We start from the raw sequence: 17,930 nt of genomic DNA on the forward strand, positions 1-17,930 counted from the left end.
ACCCCAGAGAAACCATTTTGAACTTTTAATTCCCCAAAATGTTGACTCCCAGGAGGAAGTCGAAAAACAATATAATGGAGAAGTGACTTTCACATTTTTGTATTTGCTGTTTTAACGAGCTGTACTCCCCAGCTACTGCAGGGGACCATAAAAGAAACCGTCAGTCAACTCTGAGGAAGCATGAAGTAACTTTTTTTTGAGTGACCTGACCTGTGTTTCCCACTGACAAGGTGAGTCACTGGGGGCTTTGTGCAGGTACAGACGAGTGCCCGCGCTGTGTTTGAATGGTGCAATGTGCAGCCTTTCCACCTGCTGTGTGCTTACGAACTCCAGCACTCCCATTTTCACCAGGTGCGTGCTCCTGTGCAGACACTTGGGACTGTGGGTTTTTTTATGTGTCGTGTGGTGAGCAAACCCTGGGGCATCTGCAGACAATTTTTGAGGAGCTCATGAAAGCAAAGCAGAAAAGTAAACTTATTTTCACTAGGTTTATATTCATTATGTGGTGGCCTGTCTCCTCACTGGAAAAAAAATCTAGGGAATGGGACATTTCAGACTGAAAAAATCACCAAAAGCTATTAAGGCCACACTGTCTTGTTTGACTCACATCTAAGCTGGTGATCAAATTACCTCTGATTCTATGGAGGTCACCAGTTTCCTTGTTTTCAGATGCATTACGATGCAACTCACTCCACCTTCCAGGAACTGATTTACTGTAAGCCCAAGGTGAGCCATCCACACTCTGAAGACAAAAATGCAATACAAAGGTGTGTGTGAGAGAACAACCTTCACTCCTGGTTTCATCAACCTTCAAGGGTGAGACCCTGAGGTTTGCAACACTCACATAGGATAAGAAGCTCCTGAGATAAGGTGCCGGTGCAGCAGGCATTGGTGCCACATGCAGTTATAGAATCATGGAGTAGTTTGGGTTGCAAGGACCTTCAAAGCTCATCTAGTCCAACCCCCTGCCATGAGCAGGGACATCTTCACCCAGGTCAGGTTGCTCAGAGCCCCATCCAGCCTGGCCTGGGATGTTTCCAGGGATGGGGCATCCACCATCTCTCTGGGCAACCTGGGCCACTGTCTCACCACCCTCAGTGTAAAAAAATTCTTCCTCCTGTCTGGCCTGAATCTTCTTCTGACTTTGCCTGTCCCGATGTGCTGGGATACAGCTTCTCATTTCCTGTGCTCCCCTCTCTCCTGCTCTATTTGTACAGAGCTGACAGCTGCTCTCAGCTTAATATACAGCACTCTAAAGGGAAGTCACCTTGGGGTGTGGAGAGCTTAGAGTCACTGAATTATTCTACGATTCTGTTTCCATGAGCATTTACTCTTGCTGAGAATCACACCAAGCACAGGTGATGTATGACCGAAAGAAACGGAGGGAGTTTTCCTGTATCAGTATGCCAAAAAGGAGTCTTAAAGAAAAAGGAAGATTTCCAAAAGTTGGTATAAACCACTTTAATAAAAATCTTCACATATAAAAGTCACAAGCATTGAAATAAAACTTCTAGAAAAGTTCTAAAAAGAAGATACCAGGCAAACAACTTTGATGTCTTAGTTGTAGCTTATAATAATAATATTATTACCTTTTTATTGACCTAATTTAAGACTTTCCACATAATTTTACACCCTGTTGACTTCTTTTCTTGAACTTGGGCAATGTCAAACCTTACTTTTTGTCATTTCTGACCCCAAAACATAACCCTTCACAGAATGCACCTGTACTTGGATGCAATACCCCTTTGACAGACCAAAGTTAAATATAAACTTTTTATTCCGCAAATTTTCATCACAGTTTCAAAAGTACATCACTTTTAAAGTCTTCACATTAAAAAAATGTCCCCTCCCTACCCTGCCCTGCGTTAAAACCCCATGTAGCTTAAAAAGGGAAATATAGTGGTGTTTTGTTTGTGATTTTTTCCCCTGCTGTGCTCAAAGTATCATAAGGCATTGATGGTGGCATGCATTACGTATCTTCAAGAAAAAGAGATGCAAATAAACACATATGGCAGACCACAGGTATTTTCTGAGGCATTTTGCTGCCCTGCAGACCGGCAGCCCGTGTGCCAGAGGAACCACAGCCAGGTGTGCATGGGGAAGGCACGGGTGGGGAGAAAAGCCATCGCTAACATAGATTTCTGGCCGAAATGGCCATTTCCCGCATGGGACGGATGAGAGCCTGGCCAGGCAGGTTTGTCCCCAGGGTGCTCTGAGGCTGCTGAAGCCCTTCTGATGGCTGTGGGGACATTGCCTCGTGTCTTTATGCTCCTGTTTCCTCCAGGACAGAAGAGACCCGAGCAAGTCAGGGAAGGTAAAGCAGAGCTTCACCAGCAGATAGGTCCAGGGAAGTCCTTTTCACCTGAACTGCCTGCGAGGTGGTGAAGGTTGAGGAGTCGTAAACCCTTGCTGAGCAGCCCACAGCGGGCTTGCCAGGGCACTGGTGGGCTCCTCTCCTCCCGGGGATGCAGCATGCTAGGGCAGAGGTGGACCACCCTGCAGGAACTGCCTGCATTTCATGTGTTAAAAAAAAAAAAAACTCACTTTTGGAAAGCACAGGGCTACAGCTCCATCTTGTGACTAAACTCTCCCAGCTTGGGAAAAAAAAGTCGTGGTGCTGCCGCAAATCCTATGGAAGACATGGTTTCTCAGCAAGGTGTGTTCCCCTGCAGGCACACAGATCTTGGTTTGCTTTTCAAGTCCTGAGTTCTCACCCTGAGATGTCCTCAGCCACCACAACCCCTCCTCAGGCTTCCCCCCACCACGGTGCAGGCAAACCCACAGCTGTACAGCTCACATAAACCCCTGCTCACCCTTTCTGAAGGTGAGCTCACAGAGGAGCTGCTTTAAGAGCCAAGCTTACACCAGGAGAGGGAAGGCTGCAGAGCCCCAAGCACGACATGAGAAACTGATGTGGTGTGGAAGACATTCCTGTACTCAAGCACAGTGACCCAGGCTGGACCACGAGCAAAGCCAGCTCCTGCCTGGGCTTGCTCCACCAGGAAAATCCTCCCAGGAGCTTAAGGAGCATCTTTCACGTACAAATTACCTAGTGAGACCTCATGTCTTCCCCAGCCCACCAGCACATTGCATCCCCTGCCAGAATTAAATCTCATGGTTGAAACGTGAATTTCTAGGATTAAACTTCCCTACTAGCTAAGTGCTTTACATTTATCCTGTGCGTGTGTATTAACCATTTAAATGCAAGCAATAGCTTTGGCATTTTTGATAACATAAAAGCCGTATGAGAAGGCTGGAAGGCCAAGCGTGCTGCCGGGACCAAGTGGTTTTTCAATAAGCTCTGGCAGTGTTTTGTCATCCACCATCTGCAGCACACGGCCATTCAGCTCAATAGACCTGGAGGGGGACAGAGAGACAGTCTTGGCAGCTGTGCCCTGTTTGCACAAACAGCTCTGGACCTGAGTGCAAACATGAACTCAGCCCAAAGCCAAACTAAACTTCCCTTCAGGGTTTACACATACAGGATAACAGAAAACATCTGCTCTACTCCCCCTGCAAGGGCTCCTTTAGAGTCATAGCACAAGCAAGGTGAAAAGTATGTGTTTCTTACTCTCCTAGTGAGGTTAACAGCAGAACAAGCTTTGAGAAGTACAAATTTAAATTGTCTTATTTCTTCTCCTGCAAATATTAAGGTATCTTCTGTGCTCACAGAGCAGACCCTTGCCATGCTGATGTGTTAGAGCTAGCAACAAAAGAAACCACAAAAAGCCTGAACATGTTACTGTAAATCAGTATCCAGTATGTGGGAAAGCTATATACCTGTGCTTTTGCAAAAGAAAAAGGACTAAGGAGCTGACCCAGAGCCCTGAATGCTGCTAGAAAAAAGCTTTCTGATTAACATCAAACAATTGTCCTTTTACCTTAGCAAACTTTTAGCACCTGATTTTGAGATCTGATTTAAGACAAGTCAGACTTTACTGAAAATAAACAAACAAACAAATCCCAGATGGCTGAATGGTGATCCTTTTCTTTTTTTTCTTCCTGTCTTGCAAGCTGAACAAGGTGAGGTTTTAGAGGCCATCTAACACTACTAACTGTCATTTCTACAGGGACAGGAGGAATTTCACACTTACCTGGAAAGTATATTCTCTTTGCCATGAGGCAGCAAGAGGTACTGATCCACATGCTTGCTCCATAAGTAATTAGGCAGCTGCAAATGTTGGGTAACGTTGTAGAGGTTTAAGGCAAACAGCGTCACGTCTCCTTCTCTGTACTTAGGGCTGCAAGGCAAGAGAATAGGTAGGTGATAGTGGGGATCAAGCAAGAAAGAGGATTTACAGAAGTAACGCATGTCTTTGCGCCGTCCCAGATTTTGTTGGCCTGGGGGCAGCTGTGGGCTTGGTTTATGGGAGATTTTCCCCTTTCTGAAGGCTTACTGAAGGGGGTTTGTGCAGTGGAGGTAGACACGGAGCTTCCTCTCATCAGCTCCCACCAGGCTGACCTGCAGCACCTTGGTGCCCACCAGCTTCTTGTAGAGCAGCGAGAGCCAGTAGTCCTGGGAGGCGGAAAAACACATGTAAGTGTTGATGTACATGCCAGGTACTCCACACAGTGCTTGATGTAACATTCATTTTGCTGGTAATTTCAGGTCTTTTTTCCCCCATAGCTTTTTGCATTACTGAATTTTTCACTGCATCTATTTAAATTCACACAAAGAGCATGGCTAAAAAGAAAACCCTGCCTCCAAGCTGCAGAGCAGCTGTGTTTGCAAGGTACCTTAGCGTCATTTTTCCCTTCATATGCAAATCTCCGAGCACTGTTTGTGGAGGACAGACTGTTTGCATTTGGAAATGCCTTTCTGCAGGGCACCTCAGGTCTGAACACCCCTAACCAGGGATCAGCTGCCTTTCCTGCAGGAGCAATGCTGGGAAGAAGCCCCCGACGACTTTTGTGCAGCTCCCTAACATGTGGCTTTTAAACAGGTCACAGGATTAATTTCTTAATGCTAGTCAAGAGCAAATCCTCTTGACACCTCAGGATGATGCCCTAGAAGGAAAATTGTTGTGTTTTTCTCCTGGCATAGGGAATAGTTGAACAGGCAGGACAGAAAAACAGCATACACTGAGTTTCCTATGAGATGGTCTCTAAAAGCCTGTGATAATCACACCTTGGAAGCAGAAGAATGAGAGGAAAGCTAAAAAGCCAGACATTGTCCTTTCACCGTGAGGTAAGTGCTACTGGCACAAAGAAACATGCTGTATGTGCAAGAACAGTGTTAAGTTCAAATAATGAGGTTTCATCACAGCAAAACATTATTTCCAAGTAAATTCAGCTATGCTACATGCGTGTTCTCATTTAATTATCCTTCACCCACTAGATAAGGCTGAAGATATTCATGACCCAAAAAATGCTTGAGTCTAGATTTTATATCGCTTTGTTTTTCAGTTATGATGTAATTTATTATAAAACCTCATATCACTTGTTTGAAAGCTACTCATCACTCACCTGAGGAGTATTCAAACCAAAATACTGCATCTAAATGTCTCATGAACTCCAGAAGTGTCTGCATACAAATGGGAGCATCGCCTCCCAGTAATCAGTCTCTGCTGAAGATGACTAGCTGCGTCCCTGCAGTTGCAGTAAATATCTTGTATCTATATATACTATATGAACCCATATTCAAATATAAACTAACTTGAGGTGCAATGACTGATAACTGCAACTGTCCTACAAAATCTCGCCGTGTCTTGCATTGTAAAAATAGCTAACTTGTGTCTGCACATCCACTGTTGCCTGTACAGAAATACAGGCAGAGTTCAGATGGCATTAGCGGGGTTGCATACATACTGGCAAGGGTTCAAAGTTGGCGTCCACCAGGTGATAGGTCCCTGCTCCGAAGAAAACCTGTCTCATCACCACATCAATCCCCTGCCTGGCCGAAAGCCCAAGTTTGTCCAACCACCTGCCAAAAAAAAAAGGCAAACAACACGGAGATGAAATTGCTGCCATCGCCCCTCTCCAACCAGCTCAGGAAGTAGGAAACAAGAATTAGGGCACGATGCTGACTTTGTTAAAAATTACACAACTAATTTAAATTCAAGTCTTGCACTGATTACCTTAAAAATTAATTTCAGACCACCTCTGACTGGAGGTCTGAGTTGGTGGGAACACTTGTTCTGCTCCCCTGCTTGCCCCCCTTCCCCTGGGAGACAAGGAACAGGCGATGGAAAGCAGAACCCAGCAAGTGCTCCTCAACTGGTCAAGGGCTTGAGGGCTGAGAGAAATCACAGCCAGCCTCAAGGTTGCCTGTGATTACCAGGCTTTGACTGCTCAGCCAGCAGGCCCTGATGAAAAGATCATCATGCCTTACAGGAAGGAAAAAAATATTGTAACCATGGTTTTGGTTAATTTTTAAAGCGTGAACCACACATTCACACACAGTTTTTTCTGTTTGAGTCTTTAAACAGATCAAAGTGCTATGAAAAGCCTTAATTCCTTTATTCCAAAAGAATTTGAGTCCTTGGAGAAAATTATTTTAATGACAACATTTCCCTTTGTTTAATTATTTCACGATGGTCAAAGGAAAACAAAACACATCTCATGAATGACATTCTGTCTTCACAAGAGGACAAAGTTTGTGTTGCAGATCTGAAGGCAGAAATACATCTTTCTCACATTTTTAATCCCCCATTTCCCAAAGGAATTTGCTATTACCTGGGTATACATCACACCTCAGACACAGAGGGGAGCACACAGAGAGCAGCACAAGGGCCACGATCCTCAACCCACCCATCGCCTGTGCTCCCCAGGGAGATGTTTCTCCCACAGGGCACGTACACAACCCCATTCAGCTGGATATAAATGTGTAATTTCCCCACACGTGTGGCATGATACTCACATAAAGCCAGCGATGTAGGTGTTGGACAGCCTAGGAGCTCCTCCTCCGTAGGCAGAGCTGGTCTCTCCAAGCCAGACCTTCTTGCCGGGCACGGTCCCATCAGCAATCTGTCCAGTGTGGGGTAGGGAAGGAAAGAAAGAGACAACAGTAAAGTTTGTGGCTACTGAAATAATGGGCAATCAAAATTTTGTCCTTTAGCCAAATGCCTACTTAGAATATTTACATTTAAGGGGTAACAGCGAATGAGGTGAGATGTCACAAAAACTTTGATCAAAAGGACTAGAAGCAGCAGATTTATTCTGCCCCCACTCCAGATGAGGTTCTTAGGGACCTGGTTTATTGCCAGTGTTGCGTTATGGTAGGGCTTGATGATCCTGAGAGTCTCTTCCAACCAAAATGATTCTGTGATTCTATGTAGAATGAAGCAAGCAACACTAAAAGCCAGGTCCTATAAATCTTCTTGTACTGAGTAGTGGTATACTTTAAATTACACTGTTCTCAGGATCTCAAAATATAAGTAAATTGGGGTATTGAGGGATATGATGATAAACTACATCCCTGAATAATGACATCACTAAATGAGAATCTTGTAGGTTTGTGATCTATCTGGCACTGTGCTTGCTGCATGGCAAACTATTGAAGCTCACCTATTACTAATAAAAATTATTTTTTTTTCTTTTGATTTACAATGACAGCAGCACCCAAGCTTTGAGGATCACCATTCATTTTTAGTGATAAATTGTATTTCGTTCAGGATTCTCTGCTAACCCACTAGAAACCGAGTGTGGGAATGATTTAACAGGACAAGGCACCTCCAGGACTTCGTGTACAGCGGTGGCAAAGGTGTCCAGCACTTCAGGGCTCAAGAAATCCTCCCTTGTAGCTTTTCTTCCATTGACATAGTAGCTGGAAATGGGAAAGAAAGACAGAAAGAAAGAAAGACAGAAAGAAAGACAGAAAGAAAGAAAGAAAGAAGAAAGAGAGAAAGAGAGGAAGAGAGGAAGAGAGGAAGAGAGGAAGAGAGAAAGAGAGGAAGAGAGGAAGAGAGGAAGAGAGGAAGAGAGGAAGAGAGGAAGAGAGGAAGAGAGGAAGAGAGGAAGAGAGGAAGAGAGGAAGAGAGGAAGAGAGGAAGAGAGGAAGAGAGGAAGAGAGGAAGAGAGGAAGAGAGGAAGAGAGGAAGAGAGGAAGAGAGGAAGAGAGGAAGAGAGGAAGAGAGGAAGAGAGGAAGAGAGGAAGAGAGGAAGAGAGGAAGAGAGGAAGAGAGGAAGAGAGGAAGAGAGGAAGAGAGGAAGAGAGGAAGAGAGGAAGAGAGGAAGAGAGGAAGAGAGGAAGAGAGGAAGAGAGGAAGAGAGGAAGAGAGAAAGAGAGAAAGAGAGAAAGAGAGAAAGAGAGAAAGAGAGAAAGAGAGAAAGAGAGAAAGAGAGAAAGAGAGAAAGAGAGAAAGGAAGGAAAGAAAGAAGACAAAACCAATCATAAATAAGGAAAAAATACCACCACTGGTACAAAACACCACCAAAAGTACTCAGTTGCTTTATACATTTATCCACATCACTGGTTTTCTGTCCAGTTCTTTTTATCTTTATTTTTTTTTCCTTTCCCAAATGTGAAAGTATGTTGTTCATATTTAAGGGACTAGCAGGTATAATTACCTTGGTGGAGGCAGGATATCACAGAAATTTTGAGCAACAGAAGTAGTAGAGCTGGTGGGTTTTCTTGCATCTACTCATTTAGAACAAGGAAAACATCACTGAAGAAGAGCCAGGTTCTGTAAACCTTCTCTTGCTGAGGAGTCTGACACTCCTATGTGATAACTTGCTTTACGATATTAAGTTATGTGGGGGACTACAGTGGGTCCGTGGATCCCCTGATGGAGGGCATGGGAACAGAAATTAGCCTTGAAGATATTAAGGTTTACCCGTGAGAAAGATGAGACAGAAGGGAGTAAAAGAGTACCATTGATGATAGCAAAATTAGCCAATGAGATGTTACTACTGCAACTTGCAACCAATAACAAGAAAATACTTGAGCTGGTAAAGACTATATAAAAAAACGTTTGTGACAATAAATGGAGACTGCTGTTTGTACATAAAAGGAACTTGGTCTATGCCATTTGTCCCTTTCAACCGTGACAAAGTTATATTAAAAATATCAGATTCCTGCTTCTGTCCCTCTGCTGGAGTATTTTGGCCATCTGGAGGGGAACGGGTTGGAGGCATCCCTCCAGGATGAAGGTTGCTGTCTCCCAGGAGCAAAAGAGCTTTTAAGTTTGGTTTGCCTGAATAGAGAACAGGAAATTGAGGCCTACCATGGGCTTTACATTTCATCACGTTATCACTCAGTCCTACCAGAAGTAGCTGAAGCCTTCCAGCCACAAGATGAAGCTAAATTCTGATAATCCTAAATTAGTACAGGAAGTAATGTGTGCCCATTTAAAGCAAGAGCATCCACAGAGCAAGAACAGACCTGGAAAGGACAAAGATACACTTTATGCCTTTCTAGCAGCTCAAAATACATAGATGAGTCATATATATACATATATACAATATAAGCATGTAAATATTTTCCCAGCTTTCCTGCTGCATTCGCCTCCATAGAGAAAACCACCTTCATGTGGAAATTCCTTTCAACCATGTGCAGTTCATTGCAGGCATCCTTGAGCCAACTTGGCCCACCCGAGCACTTTAAAACCGCATCCCTAAGCCACAGCACACGAGTGAAGGGCTGGGAACGCGTCGGTGATGTTTGCACTGCAGGTCCCCGCACCCGGAACTGCCTCACAGAGCAAAAGTCAGGGAGCAGGAGAAGCTGCACATCAATATGGGTAAAGGTCAGCCAGACCTGCAGGGCGTTTTTGTTTGTATTGAACACATAAACAGAGAAAAAAAAGGCAGCACGTAACACATGAGTTAACAAGGCTCCTGCTGCATTGTTTACAAGCAGTTGGGTTCATTTGCTTGCTGAGTTATCAATGACTCTCTGAATTTGCTTTTAGGGAGTGAAGCTTCACTCAAGCCAATACAACCTTTCTAATGTCAAGGAGAGCACCAATGCCACAGGGATCTGACTCTGTTTCAAAGCCTAGCCACCCACAGGTTATTTAAAACCTTATGTTGAACACCTGCTCTCGCAGAAGTTCAGCAGAGGCAAGCCTGCTGAATAAGTCTGAGCTATCTTATTTTCCTTTTAAATAACACGCCCTTCTTCACTTTTTCATGTGGGAAAGTGCATTTTATTTGCAAGGGCTGGCAACTTGGAGCTTTGAGACAACCAGGACTGCTGCTCGGGTCTCACTTGCTTCTCGTACATGAAACACAACATGTGCAAAAAGGCCTGACCGCTGCAGAATGTCTCTGCATGCTGGGAGTAGCTGTGACCTTGTGCTCTTCAGAGAAATAAAGCTGCCATGCCGTCTTTTTCTCCACATCCCACTTTTTTTTATCTGTGCACATATTTAGCAAGCGAAACGACCTCCTTGCACACGTTGCATTCCTTGCGGCTGTGCCTACGTTAGAAGCCCCTGCGGCTGCTTTTGGGTCTATGTACCACGTAGCCTCTTTAGAGAGGCATTTCTTCTGTGTTTCTATAATGCTCTCCCTCAATTCTTCTCTTGTTCTGAGCAGAGGAGTTTGCAGAGGGGCACCTGAGGAACTGCTGAAAGGGTATTTCACCCCCCTGCTACTTGTTGACAGGTTCAAATTGCCATTTTGTAAAGAAAATGGACATTAAGTAGAGTGATAATGGTATCCAAGTAGTACTTACTGGTGCCATGTGACAGAGTCAATCACCTTCCCTCCCGATTTCAGGAAGCTGCAAACCAGAAGATGTGGTGGAGAGTGAGGAACTAGTGGGGACCGGTCATGGGTCACAGCCTCCCATAAAAACATTGCCTTGCACAGCCTCCCCTTTCCCCATGGCTGACAGTAACAATGGGGAACCACTTTAGCCCATTTAAATAGACTGGATGTATGCCTTTGTACATCCTTAATATTGATTTGGAGCAGAAAATCCTTACAACCCTACCCAGATGCCTGCTCATGCCCCCTGCATGCAGGAGCCACTGCTACCCACACCCGTCCACCCCAAGGGGGCTGGCAGGGCCCCACACACACCTCCTCAGCAGCCTCTGTGTGTGCTTTCGGGGCTGCCCAACGTCGGGACCATAGAGCTTTGCATGCCGGTAGAGGGTATAGTTACTCAGGAGTTGGCGTAAGTGAATAAAATCTTGCCCCAGCTGGAAGCCATCGATGTAGATGCCGGATTTCTTCCTGAAGCTGTTGGGCTCTGGGGAAGACATGTGAGCATCAGCACCTATCTCTAGTTTTGGGGCACAAAATAGGGCAGCTCGTTCCACATGGGGAGCACCAAACCCTATGGCTTCACATGATTTGACATGCTACAGGTGAGACATTTTAAGACAATAAGCGTGAAACCAGAAGCCCGGGTGACGCAGGGTGCTCTCCTGTGCTCTGTCCCAGCCTGTCCGCATAGGTGACATTCTGCACCTCATGAGGCATCATTCTCCTCACCTCAGAGCCTCGATGGGTGTCGGGGATTGGCTCAAGGAGCACGGACATGAGTCCACCAAGCAACTGTACGAGCAGAGCCCATTTTAGTTGACATAAGTAGGCCTTAGTTAGCTTGTCTATTAGGCCGTGGGAAAGGGGGGAACGGAAAAGTACTAACTAAGGCAGGGTCAGGATATTTTTGAAGAGATAAGAGTCAGAAGAATGTGGGATGCGCATAGCTAGCTAAACCCAAGTAGGTGGAGTAAGTAAATGTGCTTCGCCTATTAGATAGAGACAAGTATGCATAATTATGGTATTTGGTATAAATGCACGCTATCTCGGGCAATAAAGTGGAAGTATGCTTTATCACTCATATTGGGTCGGCCGCATTTCTTCCTCCGTCCGCTCGGGTCTGGATCTCTGCTGGGACTTTTCTCTGCAGATGGGAGCAGCAAAATCATCTCTATTTGCCTGTTTGTTGGACCTTTTGTGAAACCCCTCCTCATAAATTAAGACCTTAATATTTCCCATTAAAACACAACATTGCCTTTATGGGCCACTATCCAAACCAGGCTCTCGTGAACTGCCATGCCCTAAAAATCACCAGCCTGTACCTTGCGGTGATACTTTTCCAGGTTACCTATTCCACGAGCAGGCTTTGTACGTACCATTCCCTAGCTCCCAGGAGATGTTGTACCTCTGTGAGGAGCAATAGTCCAGCAGCGCCCGGGCGTTTGAGCTGTCCCACTGCAACCCAGCTTTCCTCAGCAAGGCGTTGAGCCCAAAGACCAGTTGAAACCCTGAGCAGTTTGCAAAGCTGTAGAGAATATCCAGCGTATTTCCTGCAGGGACAAGAAGGGGGGATGTTTATCTCAAGGTTACGGCGCGCTGATTGAGCTCTGGCCATGCAACCATCTGTACCGCCTGTATTTATTTAGCCTGGTGCTGCAGATGTGCCAAGCTCTTGCAGCTGGACAAAAGAGCCCAGACTTTATTTCACACCACCCTGCAAGGTGTTGAGATCCTTCCAACTCCCTCAGCAACTGAATACTATTAAATATGAGGTGGCAGATGGTAGAAAAAGGTCTCTTAGAAACAACTCACGCACTTAGAAAAATACTAATTTTCACTGGTTTCAGCTCCTAACAGCCTACGACTCTTTTACTGTGGAAAAGAGACTTGCAGCCCCCCTGGTTATAAACCCTAGCAGAAAAATCCTACTAAATCTTACCTGTAATGGTGGTGTTTTTGTGCTTTTTCCAGTTATGTTCCGCAACAATCAGCTTCTCCTGGCTGGGCCACTGGGCCAACAGCAGCTTCTGAACAGGAGCAAATGCCGGCCTCAAGCCGCAAGCCTCTGCAGGGCAGAAGAAGGAAGAAAGCAAATAAATCCTTGTCCTCACACCAAGGGTCCAGTGCGCGAAGGGCTGCATCCCTCAGGAGGAAGCACAACTGCTTGGTGCCAGGCTGAGAGCCAGTTGTTCATTTCTGTGAGACACACCCCTGCTTTCACAGTCAGTGCTAAAGACGTAGAAAAAGAGAGCTGGCTTGATGCATAAATATATGTATTATATATAATGTATACTTGAGAAGTATTTAAGGTGATGGAAGCAGAGGGGGAAGAAAAAAAAAGACTAAGCTGTGCTTCTGGAGGTTGGTATCATGGCAGTCACATCCCAATAAACTATTCTAGCTTGAGGATCACCCGGAAACCTTTGTTCCTGTGAGCTGACGAAGCTGGGGCTGTGGTGCTTGAGGAGCAGATAAGCCACCCCAGCGTGCAGCGTTCTGGCAGGGGTCACTGCCGCCTTGCTGCAGGCAGATATGGAGCAACTCTTCCTGCACTGCGCATCCCATGTTGGAGAAAGGGCTGCCTGTCCCACGCGGCTCCAACAGCAACACCAGCATGAGTCATCAGACATTTCTCTTTCTTCAAAAGCTTGTGTTTTTTTCCTCAGCGTGCAAACCAGGAACAAGCCGTAAACAGAGAGGAAGGCACAAGCCTGAGTCACGGTTACACCCAGAGAGGAGGTGGCCACTCAGTGAAGTGATACAGGGGGAAAAGTACCACCCGACTTCAAAACTGAGCATCACCTGTTGTACAGCGATGTACGATTGCATTTTTGTGCTGTGTCCCAGAGGAAAAGACAGGTTGTTTTTTCATGTGAAATGCCTCTGGAAGGGTTTATGTACTTTTGCTAAGTTTAAGAAAGAAATGAAGTTTAATTCAGTAGGACCAGTACCAAGCTTGAACAGTTGGCAGTGGTCTGCAGGTTTTGCACTTGCCTTGTCGAAGGGACAGGAGGGCAAAGCTACATGGCCAACCTAGCTCTGGCTTTGGCCAAGCTGGAGAAAACAGACATTCTGTTCTCATCAGATTATTTCTTGCACCTGTTACTTAATTTTTGTAATGAAACCACAACTTCTGAGCTGACCTTGACAGCCTCCCGGGTGGTGGGGGAGCTCCCAAGGCTGCTGCGGGGAGCACGTGGCAGCAAAGGGAGATTCCCAGCAGATGTCTGGGCAGAACTGAGGTCCCCCCCTCCCCTTCTCTCTTTCCCACGGCTGGCAAAGCTCCTCCCACAGAGCATGCTGAAGGTCCACAGATCTCCTCTCAGTAGAGCAGAGCAATGCTGGTGCCGCAGAGGTCCCCAACACTGCTGCCGTGCCCTTGCAGCATCCCCAGCCTGCTCCAAAGCCATGTCCTAAACCCAGGGGGCTTTTGAGGCTATTGTGCTGGCACCTGTTTTACCTTGTTGGGCCTGAAGCTCCCACAGGATTTTTTCTTCTGAAGTTGAATCCTTGTTGGGGTCAAAGATCAGAAAATCTGTCTCGGTGCCACCGAACCTCAGGAAGCCTGGTGATAGGGCTGTTGCCAAGGCACGCAGTTTGGGATTGCTGAGGAAGTGACATCAAGAAACAGAGAAAAAGTTATATTCATACCAAATACGGTTACTGTGTAGAGGCTAGACACTGCAAGTGCTCAGAGGGACATGCTGCAGCGGGTGACCTGGGGGTGCCTGGTAGCCTCAGGGGAGTCCTGGCCCCTTGCTGGACCTGTACCACAGCCCTCTGCCCTGTGCAACAGGGATGCTGCTGGACAAGCAGGCCAGGAGAGCGTCAGTGAGGGGGACATGCCTCAGAGAACACACTCACGGACAGTCAATCAAGTCATGGAGACGAAGTACTTCAAAACAGGCATGTTTTTTGTACTCACATCCTTCTCTCCTAGATTTTATGGTTTTGTTTGGACAAAACTAACATACTGGTCCCAGAAGAAGGTGTACATAAAACTGACTTTATGCTATCAGTCCCAAACTCCATCAACAATAGCCATTGCTTGGGTACCCAGGGAGAGATTAAAAGTCCACACTGGGACAAGCGTTAGCTTTGGCGAAGCAGGTTTATGAAATAACATAAGCTCTGCCTCTGCAAGTTGCACGCACCCCACGCAGGATGTACAGCACTGACACCTGGCCCTAGCTGGGGGAAACCGTGATACATCGGAGGACGTTGGGCATACAAGTGTTATCTCTGCTCTGCGGTGACCCATTGCAGATTAGAAGCTACCAAGTACTTCCCACTCCTAGAGGCAGCAGGGCCAGCCCCAGCCTGACCCCCAAGGTGTGTAGATGGGGCTGGAGGTCAGAGACCTGACTACTTTCCAATAAAGCTGGTGTCATTTGTTTTTCCCCCCATCTTGGTGAGGAGGAAAAAAAGAAAGTGATGCAAGTTGGGAAATCAGGATTGGAAAAATACTGTGGGGTTGAAAAATGGGGCCAGACAGGGGAAAAGGAAAGCACTAAGATTGCTAAAAAAAAAAAAAAAAAAAAAAAAAAAAAACAGAGGAGAAAAATCAAGAGAAAAGTCAAGGCCAAGGCAGGGAACACCAACCCTTGGCAGTCCAGAGTTGTTCAGTGTTACCCAAGGGGAGAGACGGACTTCATTTTTAGGATCGCTTGATTCAGCTTTGACAGCGACAGACCTTCCTCAGCATTTCTTTGACTTTCTGTTGATGCTGCCCCGGGCAAATTGTTTGCAAAGCTGCGGGAGCACTCACATGATTTTTATGTGGCGGAGGGGCAGGGCTGGCAGCCCCCAGCCCCCTCACGGGTAACCCTCAGCTCGGCAGTTTCCTTCTCCTTTTTTTTTTTTTTCTGCCAGCAAAGCGGCTCTCCTCTCCTGAGTTCATCCCGACGCTGTTTCCAGCGAGTACCTACCCGAGCTGCACCCTCTCTCCATCCATCCGGCCCTGTTGCTCCTTTCCCAAGCCCAAGCCAAACGGCGCAGGTCCCACCTTGCTGCCCGGGGGGGTTGAAATCACTAAATCCCAGAGCAGAGAGGGTGCAGCAGCCTCCCCCAGCCGCAGCTCCAGGGAGGGGGTCTCCCCGGCCCCTCCGGAGCCCACCGGGCTGCAGCGCTTTTGCCGGCTTTTGCCCCCGCCGCAGCTGCGGAGCTCGCTGCCTGTCGTGGACCCCTCCCCGCCTTGCCGGGGACCTCCCCTGGCCCCCACTCCAAAGACCCCCTTTTTTTTTCTTTTGCTTTGCCCAGAAGCAAGAGGGCGGGTGGTGGCGACTCACCTGAGCAAGGCGACATAGCGCGGGTCCCGGGCCAGGCTGGCGTCCAGGGTGAGGGAGAGGAAAGCGGGGCTCACCTCCCCGCGGGGGCTGCCCCGCAGCCCCAGCCGCAGCACCGCCGCCCGCCAGCCCCCCACCAGCTCCAGCTCCAGCCCCAGCCCCAGCCCCAGCCCCAGCAGCAGCAGCGGCAGCATCCTCCGCTCCGGCCCGCCGCGCCGCCGCCGGCACCGGCACCACCCCCGCGGAGGGCGGGCACGGCCCGGGGGTGCAGCCCTGCGCTCCCCGCCGGCAGGGACGGGGGTGTGGTGAGCAGCCAGCGCCGAGACCCCCCCTTTGCCTCCTGAAAGGGGCTGCGGACTGCAATAGCATGCTTAAAGCGCAGCGCTGCTCTTCGAGCCTCAGCCAGCCCGCGGTGTCTTCAAATCGACAATGAAGCACCAGAAGCCCAGGGTTAATCTCCCAGCTACTATAAAAATTAACCCAGGACTGAAGCTGGTTCCTTGCCAGCTCCTAGCCTTTCACAGGATCACAGAATTACAGAATGGTTGGAGTTGGAAGCTACCTCTGGAGATCATCTTGTCCAACCCACCTGCTAAAGCAGGTTCACCAGAGCAGATGGCACAGGAATGTGTCCAGAGAAGGAGACTCCACAACCTCTCTGGGTAGCCTGTTCCAGGACTCTGGCACCCTCACAGTAAAGAAGCTTCTCCTCAAATTCAGATGGAACCTCCGATGCTTCAGTCTGTGCCCATTGCCCCTCATCCTGTTGTTGGACACCACTGAAAAGAGTCTGGTCCCATCCTCTTGACACCTCCCCTTGAGATATTTATCAGCATAAATGACCTTCTCTTCTTCAGGCTGAACAGACCTGGATCTCTCAGTCGCTCCTCATAAGAAACATGCTCCAGACCCCTCAACATCTTCATAGCCCTCCACTGGACTCCAGTTAATTCCTTATCCGTTTTAAACTGGAGAGCCCAGTTTTCCAACATCACACCTCGCAGCAGCTGACCAGCTAACTTCCACAGCCTTGCCTGCATGACCATGGGCAGCTGTGTGCAAAAACAGCAGGCTGGAAAATGGCTACACGCTGACTGCTGCTACTGCTGCACAAGAGATGAGATGTCATAGGTTTCCATTGCAGGAAACCAAGTCACAGCAGCACACAGTAAGCCTGTGACAAAGTGACACTTTGCGGGTCTGCCACTTCATGCTGAAACTCACCTTCCCTGTGCGGCCACTTGGTTGCAACACAGGTATTTATTCACGACAGCATACGTACAACTCGGAATTGCTGTTACAAGACCCATGCATGCTCTGGGTCTGTCCCCAGGTGCTCCCTGCAGAGTCCAGCTTGTGCCATAACTCCTTTTTATTTGGCAATAGCCAGCCCTTCCAGGAAACACGCAGCTGCAGCCACAGGAAGGTTATTGCTTAATATTGCAAGCTATTAAAACATTTGCAGAGTTTTAAAAAATTATCACCACCATATCATTTCCCATCTGCAACATTTTTTTCTGGAAACATCCATGCTTCTTACCAAGATTGTTTTCAAAGCAGTCACCTGCTGGGACACTGCAAATTGTCCAACCCTTATCTGCAACCTTATTCAGGTGCTGCGCTTCCCATGCTCGCCAAAGTCCAGGCCTTAATCAGCCCAGCTCAAGTGCTCACCTGCCCAGCCCTTCCTGTTTCTGCTTGCTCTACATTTTCCTACTATTAAGTAACTCACCATGAGAACAAGAAGAACTAGACCAAATTAACCTTGTTTTTGATAAACACATTCATGGCTCTGCCAGGAAGGAAATGTCAGTGACACTCCTGATTGTCTCAGTATCTTAGTCAGTGTAATGCTTCCCATTTCGAGGAGATGACACCAATTATATGCCTACACCCACAGGAAGGGCTGGGGTGAATATCTGTCAGAGGAATAATTCATCTATCAGTGGATGATCAGAGCACCGCAGCAATTACCCGGCCTCATGAACG

At 47.3% G+C, this 17,930-nt stretch overlaps 1 protein-coding gene across 1 annotated transcript; it reads right to left on the minus strand.

Annotated features, from left to right (window-relative positions):
* Window positions 1-1,436: 1,436 nt before the first annotated feature.
* On the minus strand, window positions 1,437-16,181 carry HPSE (heparanase). The gene is made up of 12 exons (XM_065061850.1): window positions 15,945-16,181; window positions 14,117-14,262; window positions 12,596-12,721; window positions 12,033-12,206; window positions 10,969-11,140; window positions 10,619-10,666; window positions 7,672-7,765; window positions 6,860-6,966; window positions 5,809-5,923; window positions 4,398-4,516; window positions 4,095-4,241; window positions 1,437-3,357 (listed from the first exon to the last, which is right to left on the minus strand). Exons 1-12 carry the CDS (start codon window positions 16,133-16,135, stop codon window positions 3,198-3,200), a joined length of 1,599 nt encoding a protein of 532 aa, XP_064917922.1. The 5' UTR covers window positions 16,136-16,181; the 3' UTR covers window positions 1,437-3,197.
* Window positions 16,182-17,930: the final 1,749 nt, after the last annotated feature.

The sequence above is a fragment of the Columba livia genome, chromosome 4 (assembly GCF_036013475.1).
Source record: "Columba livia isolate bColLiv1 breed racing homer chromosome 4, bColLiv1.pat.W.v2, whole genome shotgun sequence".
NCBI lineage: Eukaryota > Metazoa > Chordata > Aves > Columbiformes > Columbidae > Columba > Columba livia.

Coding starts and splice junctions, on each gene's coding strand:
- HPSE (XM_065061850.1), bottom strand. CDS start 16,135: ATGCTGCCGCTGCTGCTGCTGGGGCTGGGGCTGGGGCTGGGGCTGGAG. Junction 10,667..10,968: donor ACACAGAGGCTGCTGAGGAG/GTGTGTGTGGGG, acceptor TCTGGTTTGCAG/CTTCCTGAAATCGGGAGGGA. Junction 7,766..10,618: donor GACTCTGTCACATGGCACCA/GTAAGTACTACT, acceptor TCCCATTTCCAG/CTACTATGTCAATGGAAGAA.